This window comes from Jaculus jaculus, chromosome 4 (assembly GCF_020740685.1).
Source record: "Jaculus jaculus isolate mJacJac1 chromosome 4, mJacJac1.mat.Y.cur, whole genome shotgun sequence".
Classification (NCBI taxonomy): Eukaryota; Metazoa; Chordata; class Mammalia; order Rodentia; family Dipodidae; genus Jaculus; species Jaculus jaculus.
Genome location: NC_059105.1, coordinates 48,992,798 through 49,005,474, shown reverse-complemented (window position 1 = coordinate 49,005,474; position 12,677 = coordinate 48,992,798). Strand labels below are relative to the sequence as shown.

Below are 12,677 nucleotides of genomic sequence, written 5' to 3'. Positions count from 1 at the left end.
CTTAAAGGTATAAGTGATGGAATATAAGGCTAAATGCTAAAGAACAAAATTTTCTATAAAATGTAATTTCAGACTTAAAAAATAAAGTAAGAGAAAAAAATAAACCAAATGTCAGTAGTTGTAGTTTATGAGCATGTACATTGTTTTTCCTATATCCTCATAGTTGCCTCTAAGATTTCCCAGTGACTGGGACACATCCAAAAGAGTAGAAACTATGTCTAAAATCGAAGGAACCTCATTTATCAAATTTTCATCTCTGTTGCACAATCTACTATTGTAATTTCCTGTTTCTGGTCGTACAAGATTAGTAAGCATCACTGCATTGGAAGAACTATGTAAAATGATTGAGGATGTATTTACACATTCCTGTTTATCCCTGTCCAGTCATATTCATGATCACCCACAAACATCAAACTTAAAATTCTAATCTATTTTTGGTGTAAGTCATCTTAGGAGCTGTTACATATTCCTCTGCCATGTAAAAGACTATAATGAATATTGACTATGAATTTGTCATTCAACTTATGTGCATTATAATTAGACATTTCTGTGCTAAGCTGTAATGCAGTGATGTCTCAAGACAAGTGCAGGTAACTGTTCCTATGAAAGTGAAATATTAAGCATTCTCAGTTTTCTTGGGCTCTCTGGTTTCTCAGAACTAGTCAGGTCAGCTGTGGCACAAAGCAGCCATCCACAGTAAGAAAATGAATGGGCTTGGTTAACTTCCAGTGTGACTACATTTACAGAAAGGGATGAGCCCTGCCATGGTGTGTTAACCCTTGCACAAAAGTACATTTCGTTGTAAGGGGGTCTTTTCTACCTTTATTGGTCTTGCTTTGAATGAGTTTCTGATGTGGATTTTTATATCTCGTGTAAGTTGCTACTTGTTTCTGTCCTTTATCACCACCCTCATTCATCTTCTGTATCTAATTGCTGTATTACTACATATATCTAATTACTAAATGTGACATAAAATTTACCTTTTAACCAGGCTTTAGGTATACACTTCAGCAGTATGAAGTATTTCCCTTAGCTTTTGTGTTGAGAATCCAGATGATTAAGCCTCTTTGTGCAAACAAGATTCCTTAGTCCCAAGTTAGTGGAGTTTATAATTTTATTGGAATTTAGAATATCTGTTTTTAGCAAGTCAAAACCAATTAAAGTTGGAAATGTCTTTAAAGAGCATGTGGTTCTACTTCATTTTACATGCTTTACAAAGGTAGCAAATTACCTAACTAAGCTCATAGAGTAATGAGTCATATTACCTTCAGTTTAGTAAAATATTTTATCAAATAGATTAATTTTAGGTTAAGGTTTGAAGAAAGCTAAAAAACTCATCTCTTTAGCTCCTGTTTTTATTCCCCCTATTAATTCTGTAAAAATTGGTAGTCACATGTATTTGAATACCTCCTTCACAAGAGTTTACTCCTATAGAAAGCAGCTCATTCCATCTTGAGAGCTGTGTACTTTTTCCTTTAGTGTAGCTGAAATTTTCTTTTTATTAACTCCTCCCTATATATTGCTTATTCCGAACAAGTTATTTATAGTGGTGTCAAAGGAATTGTAGGGACAGAACTCACACCCTATTTGTATTTTTCCAAATATAGTGAGTTATTAAAGGATATTTGGCTGAAGAATCTTACATGGAAAAACTAACACAAATATGGACTTAATCTACCCACCTAGTTTTTCCACCTGGAGTAAGTAGATTGTCTCCTTGTTTAAACATCTAGTGTACACATAGGGACAAATTGCCATCAGTTGATCTGGACTTCCTGCCACAGCCTCACATAAAACTGGCATTTGTGCTTTAAAAAATTATTTATTTATTTATTTATTTATTTATTTGAGAGAGAGGAAGAGAGGCAGAGAGAATGGGCACACCAGAGCCTCTAGCCCCTGCAAACAAACTCCAGACTCATGTACCCCTTGTGCATCTGGCTTCCATGGGTCCTGGGGAATTGAACCAGGGTCTTTAGGCTTTGCAGGCAAATGCCTTAACTGCTAAGCCATTTCCTCAGCCCCATTTAAAGTTTTTTTTTTTATATTTTTACTTATTTGACAGAGAAAGAGGGAGGGACAGACAGAAAGGGAGAAAAGGGGCTCGCCTGGGCCTCCATCCACTGCAAACTAACTCCAGACATGTGCGCCCCCTTGTACATCTGGCTAACATGGGTCCTGGGGAATTGAACCTGGGTCCTTTGGCTTTGTAGGCAAATACCTTAACTGCTAAACCATCCTTCCAGTCCTCCCATTTTTTTCTTTTTATTGTGGCCTAATTAATTTTTTTTTCACCCATCAAAACTAATATAACTTCCTTTATTTAAAATAATCTGGCATTTTTCAGGACACAGTTTTAACAAGTTAAACAATTCTTTTCTTTGCAATTTGGTTTGAACTTCTTCAGTTCTTTCATTACCACTCATGAACTCCATCTATTTGAAACATGGAGTGCTAACAGTTGGTGGGTGGAATTGGTTGAGTCTGGTGGAACTAAAGGAATGAACAGCTAGCTTCCAAGACTTCTAGTCCAGCTACTTACGACTTAATTGTGTGACACTGGACATGGTATTTGACTTTGAGATGGAGTCTTTATGTGTAACTACCCCAAATATCCTTTTAAGGATCACAGTTTAAAAACACAAGTAGAGCTGGGCATGGTGGCACACCTTTAATCCCAACACTTGGTAGGCAGAGGTAGGAGGATCCATGTGAGTTGGAGGCCAGCCTGAGACTACATACATACACAAGTAAAAAGGCAAGCAGATTCATGTTCTTTTGGTAGATGCCTTGTGTTCTAGTTGAGAAAAATCTGATTATCTGATAAATGAATCAGATTATATATGATAATTTATGTCTTAGAGAGTTATATGGGAACTGAAAAAAAAATTAAGACATTACCTCAGCTTGGAAGATACGAGGATTTTACTGATCAGGTGATAGCAAACCTTATTAACGGTGGAAGTACTGTTGGTTTCAGTTTTTCCTCATTTCATTTTGGACTTCTTAAACAAGATTTATTTTTTTTATTCCTCTTGCATTGATAATTTATTTGTAAACATTTTGAACTGATAGAATGAATTTTCAGTATTGTTTCCTATTATCAGTGAGAAACTTGCAACCCCTCTCCATCAAACCATAATTAAATGCTACATATGTGTCCTCCCTCCCATGCTGAGGACTGAACCTAAGGCTCTTGCCAAGCAGGAGCTGTTCTCCTAAATGAAACACTCAACCCCCATCAGTGGTTTCTGATACTTCATTACATTTCTAACATAGTGCTTACCATGTATTAGACTTCTAGACAGCAGCCTTTATTCATCTCTATGAAAAGTACAAAGCTTAATAATGTCAGCAGGTGAGTGCTGAGAGAATGTGGTTAGGCAAAGTGTTATGTAATAGCTAGAACATTAAAGGTTTAGGGCAAGAAGCTTGTAAACAGAAGGCATGGTAGAAAACATTTTAAAAAGTAACAGCAGGACTTATAAATCATTAAGTCTAGTCAATTAGGAAATTACAGGGTGTAAATTAGAGACAGATAATACAAAGCCTAATTGTGGAAAACAATACCAGACTAAAGAATCTGAATTGTCCTTTGGCATTGGGAAGCTGGCTGGTAGAGCAACTAAAAACTGTGGTTATTTTTATGGTAGAAGACCCTGAATTTAAGCTTCATTTTGATATTTTTCTCATTTATGTTGGTTTTTCTGTATACATCTCAGTCTTGGAAATTAGGTGTTACAATAGATTATAGGTACAAAGAGAACTCTTAATTCATGCATCTTTTTTTTTTTTTTTTCAAGGCAGGGTCTCATTCTAGCCCAGGCTGACTGGCCTGGAATTCACTATGAAGTCCCAGGGTGGCCTCCAACTCACAGCGATCCTCCTACCTCTGCCTCCCGAGTGCTGGGCTTAAAGGTACCTTGGTGTAGGTCTATAATCCCACTGCTGTGGAGGCAGAGATGGAGGCTTCCTGGAGCTTGCAGCTAACTTGTCTAGTGGAATGGGTGATCTGCAGGCTTAGTGATAGATGCTGTTTTAAAAAAATAAGATAGAGAGAGTGGATGAGGAAGCTATCTAACATTGACCTCCACATACAGGTATCTGTGCCCATACATAGAATAGTATTCCCTCTCATTTTCTTACTTGAAATATTGGAATATACACACACACACACACACACATTTTCTCCTAGATACTTTAATAACTCATGATAGGCAGGGAAATGGGAGAGAATTTGTTTGCCTTTGATTTGTTATTCTTTTTGAGGTATTGTCATATATTGTAGCCAAAATTGGTCTAGAATTCATTGGTATAACTTGGCGTGACCTTGAATTCAGGTTAGTTCTTCTGCCTCTAGAGTGCTAAGATTATAGGTGTGAGTTGCCATAACCTACTGAGACTTACAATTTTTATCATAATATTTATGATAATTATTTTTGATGTTCACAACAATAAAGTATTTTCAATTATAGAGCCAGTGAAAGATGTGGTAGGTTTATTACATTTTGTTTACTTGAAGGGTTTTCAGTAGATAGAAAAATTGTTTTCTTATTTAGAAGTTTAATCATGCCATCTTTTGCTATTAGTTTAGTTATACAAGATTATTAAAATCTCAGTGAAACTCTGAAAAATTTTGGTTCTAATAATTCTTATGGAGTTTCATTTCCTTATGTAAATGTATGCTACTGTAGAAATAACTACAGCTACCATTAATTAATTAGATGCTTACATCCTGCTAGGCAGTGTTTTAAAGATGTTGAATGTATTGAGTCAGCTAATGCTAAAAATATCCCTGTTAGTAGGCACTGTTACCCCTTTTCTCTGAAGTGTAAAAAAGCATTTGCCTAAGTTTACACAGCTAGTTTTATAGCCAGGATTCAAGAACTTGTAATGCTTGATCTTATTCATTCATTCCCAAGAGTTAATTGCTATCTCTTGTCAGATTTTACATTTAGGTTCACTATTTGAATAATAAGTTACATCTCCATCTCTCACCCTGCACAAAAGTCAATTCAAAATGGATCACAGACTTTAATGTAAAATCTGAAACTTTGAACCTGTTATAGGAAAACATAGGGAAAGCCCTGTAAGATGTAGGTACAGGGCAAGGGTTTTCTGACTAGGACTGTGGTAGCATAGGAAAAGAACCAGCAAGTGGGACTATATGAAATTAAGACTGAACAGCAAAGGAAATAATCACTTAAATGAAGAAAAAACCCCATAGAATGGGGACAAAACCTTGCCAGCCTCACATCAGCCAGGGGATCAACATCTACAAGATTATATATCAAAAGGTCAACTCAGCCAATCAACACATGGGTGAATGACACAAGGAGTTCTCAAAAGAAGAAATACCAATCCACAATAGATACTTGAAAGATGGTTCAATGTCTTTGGCCATCATGGAAACGAAACTTCGGATAGCTTTGAGTTTCCTTCTCACCACAGTCTGAGTGGCTGTCATCAGGAAAACAAATGAGGGCAAATGATAGCAAGGATATGGAAGAAAAGGAACCCTAATTCACTGTAGTGGGAATGCAAATTATTCTTGCTACTAGGGGAAGTAAGTATTGCAGGTTCCTCAAAAACTAAAAGTAGAACTGCCCTATACCATTCTTGTTTATATACCTAAGGGACTCTTAAGTCACCATATTACTGGGATACTTGTGCACCCATGCTTCACTTCCCAGTAGTCAGGCCGTGGAGCCTCTAGATGTCTGTTAACATGAATGGATAAAGAAAATGTAGCACATACTCACTGGGATTTTGTGCAGCTGTGAAGGACAATGAAATCATGTTCTGTAGGACAGTGGATACAAGTGGAAATGATGCTTAAGCAAAATTAGACCAACTCAGAAAGATAGTGTTATGTTTTTTCTCATATGCAAACTAGACTTAAAATGGTGTCTGGGTGGGAGACAGGAGGTAAATAGCTCAGTGGACTAGTTACAATCTGTAGAACCCATGTAACTGTCAAGTAAGCTTATAGTAGCTCACTTGTAACAATTTGTGTGCATTTAAAAAATAACCCTGGCATTGAAGCATCTATGTATTAGTGAGTCATTTTTTATTTGTCTTTCAATATGGTCTCTAGTGGCACTAATTTATTGTGGTAAAACTGTTCATTGTGACTACAGTCCATTATTTTTGTGTTGTGGTGCTGGGAATGTAATAAATCCATGGCTTTTGTGCATGCTAGGTAAGTCCACTGAACCACTGAGCTACATCTCCAACCCGTGATGCTGGTCTTCATGAATGTCACCTCAGCTATAGCCTCGTACAGTGGTTATTTAGTAATGGTCTTGATTAAAATCTACTAGAAATAGGATTAATTTTGCATTTTTTCCCTTTCCCTTTAGTAAAATAAAACAGGGTCTGTTACCCAGCTTGGAAGATTTGCTGTTCTATACAATTGCAGAAGGACAAGAAAAGATACCTGTTCATAAATTCATCACAGTAAGTTTTGATATTTTTCTATTTTTTAAAAAAGATAGTAATTGCTAATAAATAATACAGAATTATTTAAAAGCAGTCTTAAAGCTCATCTTATATGTAGGGTCTGACTGACACTGTTTCCCTCATTATGTTTTCAAATTTTTGTCATGCACATTTCAAGATAATCAGTGAGAGGAAAAGAAAGAAACAATAAGAAACTTGTCCCGAAAGTTGGCACTAGTGACATGATGCCATATACATGCCCAAGTCTATATACAGGAATGAAACTTGTAGTTGGAATAAGCATATATATTATTTGCCCTATATATTTACGAACTCTTATTTTTTTAAAAACAGGCACTCAAATCTACAGGATTGCGAACGTCTGATCCCAGGTTGAAAGAGTGTATGGATATGTTAAGATTAACTCTTCAAACAACATCAGATGGTGTCATGCTAGACAAAGATCTTTTTAAAAAGTAAAAATTTCTGCCAAACCTTTAATGGTGATTTGCTATGATATATGGTGACTTTTGCTTCTAAAACAAAATCTTAAAATCTTTGAAGGCCAGTATTTCAATGTATCTGAAAAAAAGTGATTTATAAATATCATTTGTTTGAAGAACAGTGATGGTTTATATTAAGGTTCTATCATACACTGGGTTAAACCATACCATCTTTAAATCTGTTGTAAGGACATTTAGCTGTGGATGTGGTCAGTAATCTTGCCTGCAGATTGTGTTCTGTCTGCTCACATCATAAAATGCGAGGACTCTAGACAGCTCTTCATTCCTTAGAGTGGCATATTTACATTGCCCAGTTCTTTCTTTTTTTCAAAGATTAATAAATGGTCATTTGAGTATTTTCATTTTTCTCAGAACAGTTAAAAGCTAAAGATAACGTTGGAGAACAGTCTTGATTTGGTTGAATTAGACTATTTTAGTGTGGCTGTATTTGCATTTGCATTCACCCTCCCCTCCACCCCCCTCAGGTAGGGTCTCACTCTAGCCCAGGCTGACCTGGAACTCACTCTGTAGTCTCAGGGTGGCCTTGAACTCATGTAATCCTCCTACCTCTGCCTCCCAAGTGCTGGGATTAAAGGCGTATGCCACCACGTCTGGCTTATATTTGCATTTCTGTTATTTATCTTTATTACTGTGTTATTACTTGAAGATTTGATAGAAAATAATCATGTTTTTTAATGGATCCTAAGGAGTCAAATAGTATTTTAATGCATAAAGTTGCAAACACTACATGTACATTTTTTAAGCCATACGTTTTTGTCTGAGGTGAATCCAAGGAATTTCTGCATTTAATTTAAAAGTTTATTTTTATGTTTGCATGCATGTAATTACCTTCATTTCTTCTGTGGGGTTGAACGTAATGGATGGTCTCTTGGGGAAGAGTAGTCTGTCACTGGAGGTTTCGTGAAGATTTTGCATGCTGTGAAGCGTTACCGCCAGTTTGGGATGTTTAGCTTCTCACTTAAACGGTTCTTTGTTCAATAAACTCAACTGGTTTTAAAGTACAGATAATAGGACTGCTTTGCAATTGGCATGTGGAATTCTGCATATGTAGGAACTGTTTATTTTGTGGAGGGAAGGAATTAATCCTTAAACTTATTTGTGCCTTTGTAGTAATGATTGCTTACATGAACTGTGTGCTTCTGGGGATTTATTTTTGCTTATCTATAAGTGTAGTTGTCAGATGGTAGGTCAATTTGTAATTTAATAGGTGTGGGGAACTGGCTTTGGATTTTAAGTGAGAACGGTATTTTACATTTTAATATTGTTGAAAATGTATTTTATAAACATTATCTTCAAATATTCAATTAAAAGCAATTTTAATTCTCCAGTATGAAACCAGGGAGCCACAACCATAAAAATTTGTAATTATATTAAGAGATTTATGATTACTATAACTTTAAACACTAATCGAGTTTTTTTTTTTAAACTATGATTGTAATGTAGGCAGTTCCCAACCTAACAGAGAAACAGTACTTTATGTGAGCAGTCATAAATAAAATGTCCTTTTCATCACCAAAATGAGGTGACTCAAAACCTCTGTTAACTTTTCTCAGTTCAGCTGGGAAGGTGTTTAAAGAAATTTCATCAACTGTTGTTTACAGAAATGAATTATCTCCATACTTCTGGGGAGAAGATGCTAGGATTCATTTTCCCTAAGAAATAATTTTGTCAAGTTATATAATTTTGAATAAGTCATAATGTTGATATTTTTATCAGAAGTGCATTTATTTAGCCTTTTTTTTTTTAAAAAGCTGGCTATGACTTTTTAAGCATGGGAAATAAATTCTCTCATACCTTTTCTACTATTTGAAAGTTGGAAACTGCCTATACCCATCTACATATTTGATTGTTAATAATCCTTAAAACTAATGGGATAGAACTATCTGCCTTAGACTCATTCTTTTATTCACAGTTTTTAACCTTATGGTTATTAGAGCTATTTTTATATGTGTTGTAATTTTTAGACATAGTTTTGGAGAAAGCAAATGGCTTGCATTTGTAATTTTTTGGCTTTCTAAGAAATTTCTTGGCTATTAATATTGCTTTACTGATGAAAAACTGTTAGAAATATTTTGTAAAACATAGATGTATAATTTTAATTGTAAGACCTAATCTTTTAAGGTGAAAAGATTCAACAAAGAAAGGTGTTACTTGTTGAAAGGTAGAAAAGCTCTGCCTCAGAATTACATTTTAAATAACTTCTGATTCTCTAATTAGACTAATGGCAGCTAAATTAAAATAACTTCTAGGAGAAACTATGCACTTGGACACTTTTCTGAGTGACAGAATTGTCTTGGTCATGGTAGTTTACCATGTAAGGCTACTGCCACATGGCCTTTGCCGGCGTCTTCTAGAGTACACAAACAAAATCTCCAGCCTCAAGATTTCTCTACAGCTTTATTAGTCACAAAGCGTCTTTTTGAAAAAGATGATTAATTTAAAACATTTAAAATGGTGATGTGCTAGTGATTTAAATTGTATTTGTAATTTCATAAAAATGAGGGAGCATATTGATATAAAAACAAATAGTAACTTAAGCCCAGGGATTATCAGAGTTTCTTACAACTTTGAGAAAGTTGTGCTTTTTTGATATATGTTCTTTACAACTCTGATCTATGCAAATAACATTTTAGCTGCTTAGGATATTTGAAAAATTAAATATTGAAGTAATAATAGTCACCATGACATTACTTAGTTCTCTTACAGTTTCCTTTGCTTATCTATGAGGAAGGAAAATTCTTCACAAATTTGATATTTTTATGGTCAGACAGGATAACTAATACTTATCTTGCTGTTGTAAAAAATAGACATTGGCTGGGCATGGTGGCGCATGCTTTTAATCCCAGCACTTGGGAGGCAGAAGTAGGAGGATTGCTATGAGTTCAAGCCCACCCTGGAAGTACATAGTGAATTCCAGGTCAGCTTGAACTAGAGCAAGACCCAACCTCAGGAAAAAAAAAAAAAAAGACATTGTTTTCCTTTTCCTTGGAGCATGTAATATATGTCATGTTAATTACCTGTGAGAAATTGAGTTTCATGAATAACTTCTGATAGCATTTCAGGATTTTTAAAATATGAAGGACCTACTCTCTTAAGATTTACTATAATTGGTAATTTATCTTGCTATCCTTTGATTAAAAAACCTGCTACAATAGTAATGTTTTTATTGACTAAATATTTTCATCAATTTTTATTAATTATTTTTTTCTTTTCTTTTTTCTTTTTTTTTCAAGGTAGGGTCTCACTGTAGCTCCAGCTGACCTAGAATACACTATGTTGTCTCAGGGTGGCCTCAAACTTACAGCAATCTTCCTACCTCTACCTTCCCAGTGCTGGGATTAAAAGTGTGCACCACCATGTCCAGCTCTTAATTAAATATTTTTAATCAGTTAAATATTAATGAGTTACTGTTGCTCAGAATTTTTAAGACTGTCTTAAGCTGAGAGTCTAAGATTCACTACAGTTCTATAAAATTGTTTAAAATTACCTTAACATTAAGTTTCTGGCTTAATTTCTTTTTAGAATGAAGCAGGATATTGGCTCAAATCAGTAGTGTTCATGCCCTATCCTCATGACTTACTATGTCTTTGAAACGTTTTTTAACAGTGAAACTTTTTTTTTTTTTTTTGTTATTCGAAGTAGGGTCTCACTCTGGCCCAGGCTGATACTATGTAGTTTGTAGTATGGTAGAACTCACAGCGATCTACCACGCCCAGCTCAGTGAAACATTTTTTATTCTGTAGTGTGCTATATACCTTGACATCGAGTAAAAAAAAAAAAAAAAAAAAAAATTAACAAAAATTCACTGTTACATGAGATTTCATTTAAAATTGTCATTACTTATGTGCATTTTAACAAATACTTCACAACTCTTCAGTCTAAGCTATGTTGGTTTATTTTCCTTTTTATTTATTTATTTATTTAGGTTTTTGAGGTAGAGTCTCAGTCTACGGTAGGCTGACCTGGAATTCACTTTGTAGTTTCATGGCAATCCTTCTACCTCTGCCTCCTGAGTACTGGTATTAAAGGCATGCACCACCACACTCAGCTGATTTCCCCCTTTTTAAAACCTAGAAATATAGAATTTGCAAATTGTTACTCAGGAAATGTATGTTAAATTCAAAATATTTATTTTATTTATTTATTTTTGTGAAATACTAGTAGTAGTTCCATAAGAACTGAAATGGGTATGTCTGGAGTTACTTGATTGAAAGGTAAACATGATTACACCTGATACTTGAAGGCCAGGTTTTGGTTAATTAGATGTCATGCTCAGTGTTCATTGTGGTTGGGTAAGAAACTTGTTTTGGATTGTCTTAATACTTAAACCTCACGGAATCTTCTGTTATGTTAGAATTTGGCATACTTCTAGGTACATCTAATTTCTAATCTGTTCAGGTTAAGTAACCACATAAAAGACTGCTAAAAGGAAAAGCAATGTAGGAAGAGTATAATTCAGAGAATTCATTTGTATAAATTCATGTTTTGTATAAATGTTCTCCTAATTGCTATTATTGCCAGGTACTAATAATTGAAAGGTGTACCCAGTCTATTTTTTCTCCTATCCTACAGATGTGTTCAAAGCAACATTGTTTTGTTGACACAAGCCTTTAGAAGAAAATTTGTCATTCCTGACTTTATGTCTTTTACTTCACACATCGATGAGTTATATGAAAGTGCTAAAAAGCAGTCTGGAGGAAAGGTAATATTTTGGAATTTATATATATATTTCCTAGTGTGATCACTTAATAAATACTCAATTCATGTGAAGACTAAGCCAGTATAGTTGTTTACTAGTTTAGAAATTGTAAGCTGGGTATAGTGGTGCATGCCTTTAATCCCAATGCTCAGGAGGCCAAGGTGGGAGGATTGGATTACTGTGAGTTCAAGGCCACCCTGAGACTACACAGTAATTTCCTGGTCAGCCTGGGCTAGAGTGAGACCCTACCTTGGAAACAAACAAACAAACAAAAAAAACCACACACACACACACACACACACACACACACACAAAGAAGTTTTGTACGGATACATCATGTGTTGGTACCCTCTTTTCCTCATCCTGCCCCCATTCTGTTGGGAATGCTCCTCAGTGGAGTTGCAGGTATTTCCTGTGTGATTGTAGTTTATACATTGTTAGATAAAGCTAACTCTTAATTGTCCTGGGTAAAGTGAAACCCAAGTATAATTGGAAATGATAAAATTTTACAATTTATTTATAATAAAATAACGTTATTGGGAATTTCTAGAGATCTGATATACTTGGACATTAAGTGAAATGTTTCTAGTTGTAAAAAATCCTCTTGAGAAAGCCTGATGTTATGGCACACTCCTGTGATTCCAATACTTCGGAGGTAGAGGCAGGAAGACCAGGAGTTCAAGGCCAGCCTGAAGTATGTGAGATACTGTTTCTAAACACAGACAAAAAAAAAAGGCTCTGTAAAATCACCAGTTAATAATGGTGTGCAGGTTGAATGTACAGGCCCCAGGTGTTGGGTTCATTCCCAGAGCCCTTCATCTCTAAATCATAGTAGGGAGTGTTTTATATAATCTCTGTGTTGAAAGCTTTTATTTTATTCCAGCTTCTTTTACTCAAAAAAATATATTCTATATTCCTGCTTTAGATCTTCTTTTTAATTTTTTATTCTCATTTTTGCATGCGTGGTACATGTACATGTATGTGTCCTTGCATTGCCCCATACACTAGTGTGG

The 12,677-nt window shown here is 35.1% G+C and overlaps 1 protein-coding gene across 2 annotated transcripts in view; it reads left to right on the top strand.

The window, feature by feature from the left end:
- Gls (glutaminase) overlaps nt 1-12,677 on the top strand; it is a 72,706-nt gene that overhangs the window by 8,450 nt on the left and 51,579 nt on the right. For both annotated transcript variants that reach the window (XM_045147897.1, XM_045147899.1), the window contains exons 2-4: nt 6,363-6,459; nt 6,796-6,917; nt 11,538-11,667. In XM_045147897.1, the coding sequence (XP_045003832.1) occupies nt 6,363-6,459; nt 6,796-6,917; nt 11,538-11,667 (349 nt within the window). The remainder of the gene's footprint in view (nt 1-6,362; nt 6,460-6,795; nt 6,918-11,537; nt 11,668-12,677) is intronic.